At 40.5% G+C, this 10,519-nt stretch overlaps 1 protein-coding gene across 1 annotated transcript; it reads left to right on the top strand.

Moving 5' to 3' along the window:
- Window positions 1-305: 305 nt before the first annotated feature.
- On the top strand, window positions 306-5,135 carry LOC103364402 (histone H4 transcription factor). The gene is made up of 10 exons (XM_008291513.1): window positions 306-344; window positions 845-1,043; window positions 1,412-1,638; window positions 1,727-1,838; window positions 1,926-2,078; window positions 2,162-2,236; window positions 2,826-2,946; window positions 3,738-3,876; window positions 3,980-4,104; window positions 4,234-5,135. Exons 2-10 carry the CDS (start codon window positions 893-895, stop codon window positions 4,664-4,666), a joined length of 1,536 nt encoding a protein of 511 aa, XP_008289735.1. The 5' UTR covers window positions 306-344; window positions 845-892; the 3' UTR covers window positions 4,667-5,135.
- The last annotated feature ends 5,384 nt before the right edge of the window (window positions 5,136-10,519 follow it).

Raw genomic sequence — 10,519 nt, 5'->3', positions numbered from 1 at the left:
ATAAATAAAGTTATTTGAATTGAAGTGAATAACGGATGCGGATACTTCGGCCACCACCTGTACTTTACTGTATTCATTATAACTCAATACTGTCACTGTATTTTTCGTCTATTCTCTAAAACTGATAAATATTTTGAATTTTTCTGTTTTCCTGAGTCAACCTCCCTGCAGTCTTTGTTCCTGTGGAGGACTCCGGGACGATAGGCGGCGATGTGTTCATCCTGTTCGTCAACGCTTTTTAAACAACCGACGAAGAAGAACAAGTGGCGCTGACTGACAGGAAATAAACAAAAGCAAACGAGCAGAGAGGAGGGAAGAAGAAGAATCGGCTAAGAACTGCTGCAGTAAGTGGCATCAGTATCTGTAAGAAACATGTAGAAAATCGCCTGTAATTCAAGTGTTTGAAACATTGGTGTGTGTTTACTAATTCCTCGTTAAAGTGTCGGAGGTTTGTCAGGTCAAGAAAAAGTCCGGCAAAGAGTGAAAACCGGTGACAGGTCGAGCGGCAGCTACTGTTAGCCAAAATACCAACTTTATGCAAACACTATTCCTTAAGCAGGTGTTAATCTGCTTTTAGCTAGTCAATGGTTTGGCTAACTAGTAAGCAGTCTGAATTTAAATATATATCTATATCATATCTGTTTTCCAGCTAACTTGAGGTGATTAAGGATCACTTTACAGCTAACTTTAGCCCACGACCGTTAAGACATAAACTAATCTGTATTCCAGTCCCATCTAGATAGCATCGTTTGCTAACTCGTGAAACTGCCTTTTAGTCAAGATGTCGTATCTCGAACTTTAGCTCTTTCTGCTTGTTAAACGGTGTGTTTGTGTGTCCGCGTAGCTGGTCGGGTTTAGGAGTGTGCAGCAGGAGCACACAGTAACCACCATTATGATGACCACCAAGAGGTTAGACAACTTCGAGGTGGATTGTGAGTGGGCTTCATGCGACTTCACGGGCCGCACCATGGAGGAGCTGAGCGACCACATGTATCTGCATCTGAGGGACTATCTGGGAGACAAAGATGCCCTGGAGGAGCTGGGTAAGTCAGGGGGACACCTGTGTACATGTTGGCCTTCAGTCCAATATGCATAATCAGAATTACAATCAACGACCAGTTAATTTGGTACACCTGCTAATACTTTCCAAGGATGTAATTTGCACTACTGTTGAATTATATTACGACTTATAAAGGAGTGTCATTTACTTTACCTTCAATGATCTAAATAGAATGCACAAAATAGTTGAAACACCTGCCAACACAATGCCATAAACGTTGATTGCACCACCTCCAACTAAACTGAATCTTTTGCTTAATCACCAAACCATAAGCAGTCCAACATCAGTGCCGTCTCCGAACAATTTGTAGTAACACTGCGGTAATTATTTATTCTTTCTCCCTGTGTTTAGATGAGTATGCTTGTCTCTGGAATGGATGTGAATTTCTGTCCATGGGTAGCCCTTCAGAGCTGGAGGTTCACGCTTACTTCCACAACTACCATGGTAAGCTCAAGTTTATTGGGTCACAGCTGCTCAAGTCTCGTCCTGACCTGCCGAGCTGCAACCAAGGCCTGCACAGCAACAACCTGGTCCCTGAAGGATCGGATGGGTACGCTTGCCAATGGGAGCATTGTGATGTAAGTACTTTTATTTTCAATTATTCACTCGTCATTAGATGACAGCACAACTGTTTAACAGGGTGTTTATATTTTTGTCTTCCTGCAGAGTACATTTAATAACCCTGAGTGGTTCTATCGACATGTGGACAATCACGTAGAAAGTGCTGAGCCACAGTCTCTCTCACAGCAGCAGCAGGCGCTCTTCTGCCACTGGGCAGGTACGACTGAGTGAGCGGAGGTGAAAGAGATGTTTATGTTACTTTACCGGCTCTGGCTTAGTGCGATGTTTCATGTTTCTGTCACAGGCTGCGATGCCTTCTTCAAGATCAGGTACCGTTTGAGAGAGCACCTGCGGAGCCACACTCAGGAGAGACTTGTGGCCTGTCCTACATGTGGCAGCATGTTCTCCAGTAACACAAAGTTGTTTGACCACCTCCACAGACAGGCCGAGCCAATAGGTGAGACAGACCAAACAATTCTAGGATGTTGATGTTCTAAATATGTTGCATTATCGCTGATTTCTGTACATTTATTCGAACAGAATCGCTGGTATGTGAACATTGCGGCAAAGCCTTTTCCAGCGAGAGACTTTTGAGGGATCACATCCGTCAGCATGGTAAATGCCACCTTAAGTATTAATACCAAATAATATTTATTTTGCAGTTTTAGGGTTGATCAGATTTATTAAAGGAGTGTTGTTAAATTTGTGACAGTATGTGGCCAGTTAACATTTGAAATGTTGTCTTACCCAGGTGTAACAATAGCATTTAATCATGGTAAAGTAGATGTGAACCTGGTACATGTTTAACATGTATATAGTTTCTGTCTTGGTCAAGATTGTTCTTATGTCTATTTATTTTTGGGATTATTAAAGGACAGCCCATCACAACAGGTGACCTTCATCAGCAGATTAATTTTCAGTTGCCATGGAGTAGCAGAAGTTTAAATTGACAGTTTCCTAAGCATACACTTCTTGTCTACATTGAAGGGAGTCGTGCTTTTTGACGACCAAATATCAGCTCGAAAGTGTAAATTCTTTTTGACATGCTAATTCATATAACTTCTTAAAAAGCAAGAATTAGTGCAAGTCTCTGTAGTTAAAAAGATGCTTTGTGGATCACTGGGGGACTGGAGTTGATCATATGCTTGTCAGTGAGCTATTAGGCAGGTATTATATTTAATTCTTTATTGTCTTTTACCCACAGTGAATCAGGTCAAGTGTCCCTTCTGTGACATGACCTGCACCACTTTGGCAGCTCTGAAGATCCACATCAGATTCCGTCACTGTGATGAGCGTCCCTTCCCTTGTGACTTCTGTGACAAAAGGTAGGTCTGCAAAACATCCAATCAGATATTCAGTTGACAACAACAGCATTTTGGGAAAGTCTGGTCTTTGTCAGAATCTTGTCAAATATGTACAATCACCTCTAAATGATGGCTCCTTGTTCATCTGGCAACATCAAGTTTCAGTTATTACAATAAAACATTTGTCTTTAAATTGCTGCATCGTAACGACATCGTTCTTTACCTGTTTGTAAGAAAGTAAAGTTTAATTGTGTAACATTTCAGAGTTGAAAATTCCTGTACAAAAGGGATAAAAATGAAGAGATGGAAAACGTATTATTATTGTTATGGTTGCATGTAACACTCGTATTCATGAACAGCTGTTAGTTTCAGAGTTCTGCGTCCTCTTTGGATCTTTTAAATGCACATTTTCAGTTAAAGTCTTTGTTATATCAGCTTGATATCGAGTGAAACTTCAGCTTAACTGTATGAGTATCAAAACTAAAGCCTTTATGGTAATGCTTCTTATTGTTACCTTATCATTTACAAAACAGTGGAAAAAATGTTTAGAAGCAAATTAATTCCATAGCAGCAGTTTTCATTTGTTTCTGGTGCTATTTCAATCAGTTCTGAAATGTAGAACATCCATGGCACGTTTTAGTGTGTTACAGAAAATGAATACAAACTAAAAAGAAATGGCAAACAGTCAGAGCTGTCCACACATGCCACCAAACCCATGTTTGTATCACATTAAATTAGTGCTGTTGTAAAAATCAAATCAAATCAAATCAAATCAGTTTTTCATAGGTTTCATCTTGTTGTTTCAAAAATAGATTTAAGAACCAACGTGATCTCCAAAAGCACACAGAAGTTCACAACGAAGGCACTGTGTACCACTGTACGGTGGAGGGTTGTGATTACTCTTGTCACACATTCCAAACCATGAGCCACCACTTCAAGAGGGTCCATGAGGTTTGTTGGTTCAACGATAAAAATCTATTTCAGTCATCATAACAAACTACTCAGATATGCTGAGTTACAATGATGCTTTCTTCTTAATGTTGTTTACCCACAGGTTGGAGGGATGTCTAAATATAAATGTCACATCTGTGATAAAGTGTTTTCTTGGTGTTACACTCTCACACTCCACCTCCGTAAGAAGCATGAGCTCAAATGGCCTTCTGGACATTCCCGCTTTAGGTAAGACATTTTTCTACTGAAACAACTTCAACCCTCAAGATGCATCAAATGTAATTCAGGTAATTCTGAGATAAATAAAGACTAAAATAAGCATTTTATCTGTGGTTGTGCCGTGTGCTTTCCTCACAGATACAGGAAGGATGTAGACGGCTTCCTAAAAGTCAACATGGTGCGTTTTGAGACTGTTGAAGTGACCAAGGAGATCATGAAAAACATGGCCAAAAAGCCACAGAGCCTTCGAAAGAGTTTGAGAAGCAGCAGCCGGAACAAAAGAGGCGACGTCCCACCGGAGAGCGGCCGAAGCTCTCCGACAGGATCCTCCTCACCCTCCTCAAGCTCCTCCTCCTCGTACTCCTCGGACCTCTCTGGAGCCGAGGACATGTCGTCTCAGCCCAGCCCCCGAGGCAGCGACTCGCCCGTCTACTGCGTGATGAGCACCATTCCTGACATTGAGGAGGAGCCTGGTGGACTATCGCAGGACAACTGTGATGTTAGCGGGACTTCTGGAGCTGTTCAGGCCCTGACGGAAGTTGCGAGGGGCCTCGGCATGGATGTGGTGTGATTGTCCGGGTCGGATCACAGATGTTCAGCGTTGACTCTCATGTAGCTGTTATGCAATTCTATTTGTTTTGTCTGTTTTTAATATTTTGCTGTGGAGCCACCAGTGGAGACGTTAAGCTTCCTCATGCTCTGCAGTGCTCTTCACACTACATCGAGAAGGTCATCGCTACAGTGGTTTTAAAGACCAAACTTTCATTATAGCAGCTCTTAACGTCTCGTACTTATGAGATCGCCTGTGAAACAAAGATGGATATTTTGACAAAGCTTATATGAATGGAAAATAGTTAAAAGCACTGCAAAGTTAGTTCTATGAAACGTTGCTCTCCATGCACTGCTCTGCTTTGGGGGATGCTTCCAGAATGTTGCCCCACAGAGAATTTCAGAGGATGTTATTTTTGTTGCAGCCTCGAATGTTGTTTAACTTTATTGTTACACATTTTAAATACACTTTTTTTTTTATACAAAATGAAGATTTTCTTGTTCATTTGTTGTTTTCTTATGGTCTAGCTTGTAGCGAATGTTGATGATTAGCCCGCCACTTTGGTCCAGAGTTAAATATTTGATTAACTAAAGAGGAATTGCCCTGATTTTCGTCCAACTCAAGACTTTAATCTGTTTAACAACAACTGTCCTGTCAGCCTTAACTGTGCTAAAATGGTGAACGTACATCACAGAACAACGTTTGTCTCACTCCAAACATGGGCACTGGTACCACCTGGTTAGTTCACATTCCACTTGGTGTAAATAGACTTTCTCATGACAAATTCTGAGCTTCATTCCAAAAATGAGCAAAAACATGAATGTGAACATGTTTAATCACATAACCAGTCTCACAGGGGAATCACATCGTAAGAAAGGAGTCACGTTTTCAGACCAACATGCTTTATTTACAATTGTCTTTGCCTGCTTAAAGCTATTCTTGTGCACCTTTTCTTAGCAATACAACCAATTCTTTCCACAGTCACTGGTGTTTCACATCTGGGGCACCATGGAGCACCACTGAATTGATGATGAAGTCTGTAGTCATGCAGTGATTGTTGTTATGGGAATATCTGCTCTCCTTTTTTATCAGACAGTCCCTTGAGACTCAGAGTCCCTGGTAGGATGTTTCCAGAATGCCAGGATGAAGGATTCGACCTCTGCAGTGGCGATGAAACGTCTCCTGACACCAGTGTCTCCCTCCCTCTCAGGTAAACGGCCTCCTGCTGCCTTAAAACCGGAGGGAAATAAAGAGGCGGTACGAAGTAACCGTGAAACGCTTCTTGTTGCCTCTGTGCTGCAACAGGTATCCTGATCACTTTGCTGGTATTCAGTGAGTAGTTTTTGAGGATGTGTTGTCTAAAATTTAGATCCATTCTCCTGTGAATGTCCCACATTGGGTCCCATGAGGCAGCTTTGTAGGGATCCAGCTCAGTGATTGGATAAGAGGCGTTACATCTGCTGCTGTTGGGATACAAGACGGATAAATCACTGATGTTCATGTGCTGCACTTGTACGGTGTGCGAAGACGGATGTGTATGAGTTGTAATGAGTAGAGATGGGTCAGAGGGCAAAGTCCTAGAACAACCAAACTGGTTATCTAGAATTTCCTGCTTCACCCTCTTCGCTTTAATAAAGCTTTCACACTCAAGCTGCCTTTTCCTGTCAGCTGAGCCGCCCTGCCTGCCGTCAAGCTCCGGAGTCACCTTTGTATCCAGTGACTTTTCTCTAAGAGGTAAATCCTTTGCTGTGTCAGTTCTGCAGCTCCGGCGTTCCTCCCTCTCATCGAGTTTCTCCTTCCAGCGCAGGTCCGGCGGCAGGTCCGGCTTCTCCCAGTCACGTTTCTCCCTCTTGGCTGCATGACTGTGGCAAGACGCCGGTGAAGGTGTGTGAAGGTCAGAGGGGCGACTTCTGCTGTGGTTTACTTTTCCAGGTTCACTCTTGTCATACGTGATTCCATATGAATAGTGTCCACATGGGAAGTCTAAAAATTGAAGAGCAGATTAACTCTGATGCATTTACTGTCCTGCTGCTGAAGTTATTTCTTACATTGCTGACTTTAAACTCACCTAAATATGAGTGCATGCAGGAGGCTTGGTGTGATTCCTTCGAGTCGGGTAAACTTGTGGCAGGATACTCAGGACTGGTGGATTTTTGCTGCATTTGCTGTTAAATAAAGCATTGAATACAGTTTGTAAGGCACACATTAGTTTTGCAACCAGATAGAAATGAATAAATAAATACAGCTTAACATTGCAGAAAGAGAATTAACCTGTTATTTTTTTTACATGCCATTATATGTGGATAAATTTCAATCAACACACTTCAGATTTTAGTAAAACAATTAAAAATGCAAATGGTTAAAAAAAAACAGGGCATGCAAGTTTGAAATAATTAATTTCTTCATAAAGATAGCAGCCTAAAATCTGAAATCCCAACTAATTTGGTTTTAATTTCAGACAAGTTCCAATATGAATTGGATGCATTTCTGTTATTACCTTGAGCTGTTTGTGGTAGTGGATCTTCCATGCGATACAGACATGGAGAGCACCCCATCTCCCTCGTGACTGGAAGAAAAAAAAAATATATATATAATTTCTGTGATTCACTTATATTTAGTTGAATCCAAACTAATTTATTAATCATAAGCAAGCTTTTACTTTTATATACAAACAGAATTCTTGATGTAAAATGTTGGTTGTTTGCTGCATTTGTTGTTAGATTGGACATCAAGTACAGCTTACAAAACACAACTGCCAGATTTTTTAAAATACAGCTACACAGTATAAAAAGAGACAAATTCTAATGATTAAATGAATATCTTAATTACTTTGTTGACATGTCCATTTTGATTCATGTATTCAGGACTCACTGGTTGTCTGACAGACTTCTGTGTTGCTCTTTGAAAGGCGCTGACAGGAGCAAACGAGGTTCTCTGTGTTTGTGTTGGAAGCTGCCTGTTGAACTGTAGCGAGAGGTTAAAGGTGGTTTAGTCGCACTTTGGTAAAAACAGGGGAAAAACACTCCTATGTAAATATCTGCAATGTAGTTATAGACACCTCTCCTTACATTTCTGTCCGGAGTTCCCATCACAGTCGCAGCTGGTAGGACGGTTGAGGATCGGTGCTGGATGGGAGTGAAGGCATGCGGGTGGAGGTGCTGATGCATTTGTCGATGAACCAGACTGTGCGACGCAGAAGTGGATTGCTGAGATACAAAAAAATAAAAGGTGTGTTTTTAGTTCTTGAGCAGGCAGGATGGTGGACTTCAGACTCTAGAGCAGAGGTGGACAAAGTCAAGACTGTATTAGTGAGGATTTAGGAAGTCAAACATTAGTATTAAAGGTTCCATGCAGGGAAAATCCAGTTTTGTTGTGTTTTGTGGTTGTTATTAACTTAAAGGTGTAAAGTCAAACATGTTAAGGTACAAAGACGCTTACGTCTAGCATTTCTTATTTCGACAGCCTCCCAACTTTACAAGCCAGTGAGAATGTTTATCTGCTGAGGAATCGATAGTCGTCTTGCTCAAATTTAGTACATTTTTGTAAATCCTCCCTGTCACCTTCAAAGATGAGCTGGTATTTGCTTTATCGAGCTGTTTCTGCTAACTCTAAAGTGTCTCAGCCACAAGCAAAGCTCACCAAATGTTCTGCTGTTGCCTACAAGAGTGAACACAAGAGTCTTGGTGCACACCCAGCATCGGAGGAACTGAAGACCCAGTTGATTATTGTTATATTGTTATCACTGATGGCATCACAACAACATGAAAATCCTTACAGTAGCATGCTGTTTAGCTAATATGGCTAACTTTACCCTTAACTTTGCTGATATAGAATAGAGTAGGATTTTATTGATCCCTTTGGTGCAAACCTCAGGGAAATTGTTGAATATGACCACAGGTTAGAGCTCTGTTTAAGACTAAGGACATCAGAAACAAGTTGAAACTTTAAGTTTGATTTGAAACCAATGCTGTGTCTTTACGCCAGTGTTTATAGCAGAGCAGTATAGAGCAAAACTATGTGCTCAGATATACTGTGTTTTAATACAGAGAAACTCCCCATATAGCTGTTTGTATTCTTTACTGTTTCGTATCTCTTGTCACGCAACAACTGAAACGCAGCCTGTTAAGGCTACATGTCAAGAGGCACTTCACTTGACGTGTGCGCTGCCATTTCCCAAGCTCATTTTATTGTTTTATTTCTGTGATATTTCCATGTAAAATGTTTACTGAGAGAGAAAGTTAGAAGTAATACAAAGTCCAGGTCCTGGTCTCTCAAACTCAGTCAACTGTTTTGCATTTTGACAAACTGGCACCATTGAAAGTATGACGACATAGCTATTAACTAGCCGTGGATGTCCAGACGATTATAATTGGATTAAGTTGACACTGAAGAAAACTTAAGTAGGATGATTATCTGGAAAGATCTGAAGTTATGAGGAGCTTTTTCTCCCTGTGATTTCTAAATGCATTTGAGGATGCTGAAATTCTCAACTACAGTAGCTAACCTCCTGTTTTGTTTTTTTTAATTATGATTATTATTTTGAGTACCTTCTTGCACATGTCAGTTTAACCTCTCACAACATCTTTGCCTCACATCCTTCTCTGCAGTCCCTGCAGCTTGTTCTTTCCTCACCGTTTGAAACTATCTGCTCTGCAATCACAAATAGATGTTCAGCTTTAACAAAGACACGAGGGTGTAGCTGCTCATAGGCTCAAGGCCCGCTGGAGTGTGAAGTAATGTATAACTCTGCAAGCATTTCCTTGTTCAACAAAATCAGACCAGACCACTTGCAGGTTCTGATGTCTTTGCAGATTAGGAATCACAAACAGTATGATTCAGTCATACAAGAGCACAAAACTGCACACTGTGTTGGATCAACCTTTTAGGCAATTTGCATATCACATGTAAATGACAGTATCTCGTTAGATTGCATTACAGATGGTAATCCAATTGAGGCATTCGGTGTGCCAATCCATTTAATTAATTTAGAGTCCATCCGTTCCAAGGACACATGATTAGGAAGGCTGTTAGTGATTGGGGAAGTGATACACAGTGTATCTGTGCTGAATATAAAACTAGAGCGAGGAAAGGTTTAAAAAATAAAATCTTTTCTCGTGTTATGAATTTACCATGTTTTAGGATATTTTATTGAGTATGATACAAAGATAAAACAAGAAAATGTATCCAGCTTTAAACATCTTGGCTGCAAAAAATGTTTAACAAAATCATCAAAAGCACACAGAGATAAATGAAAGTGTACTATCAGTGTCTTTTAATCATTTAGCAAGCAGCTTTTAGCTTCACAAATGTGAATATTTGCTGCTTCTCTTTGTTTCACATCAGCGTAAATTGAGTATATGTAAGTTTTGGACTGTAAATCGCACAAAACGACAACAAAAAAATACATTTGAAGATGCTACCTTGATCTTTTTCTGACAAAGACGTAATTAGAATATTAATAATTAATATAAGCGTCAGTTGCAGCTATAGTAAATATTTTTATTTTTTCCAAGTGAGGTGCTTCTAATTTCCTTTCTGTCTTGGACTTGACTGTCCTTGTTCAGAACATGCCTTACATGCTGCCTTACAATGTAAAAGAATCAAATTTAGCAAACAAAACTCTTAGAAGTGATGCTCAATCAGCAAATCTGATGCAATGTCAGACATGTGTAAAGTGGTGTCTGTGTTTTTGGACATTGAATTATATTATACTGAATGTTTCTCTGACTGCAGGTGTGGGTTTAGTCAGGAAATGTTTCTTTTTTTTATTTATTTCTGAGTTACTCCTCCGACCTGCTGTTTGCGTTTTTTTGCCCCTTTGGCCTCTCTTGGCTGCCGCGGTACAACAGCCTGATCCCTCCTTTCTCACAAAGA

The sequence above is a fragment of the Stegastes partitus genome, unplaced genomic scaffold (genome assembly GCF_000690725.1).
Source record: "Stegastes partitus isolate 25-593 unplaced genomic scaffold, Stegastes_partitus-1.0.2 Scaffold747, whole genome shotgun sequence".
NCBI lineage: Eukaryota > Metazoa > Chordata > Actinopteri > Pomacentridae > Stegastes > Stegastes partitus.
The sequence above is the reverse complement of the archived record's forward strand: the minus strand, read 5'-3'. Positions and strand labels throughout refer to the sequence as shown.

Excerpts from the sequence above, each read along its gene's own strand:
- LOC103364402 (XM_008291513.1), top strand. The coding sequence starts at position 893 with ATGATGACCACCAAGAGGTTAGACAACTTCGAGGTGGATTGTGAGTGG. Across the intron at positions 2,237-2,825 it reads GGATCACATCCGTCAGCATG|TGAATCAGGTCAAGTGTCCC; the intron begins GTAAATGCCACC and ends TTTTACCCACAG. Across the intron at positions 3,877-3,979 it reads ACTTCAAGAGGGTCCATGAG|GTTGGAGGGATGTCTAAATA; the intron begins GTTTGTTGGTTC and ends GTTTACCCACAG.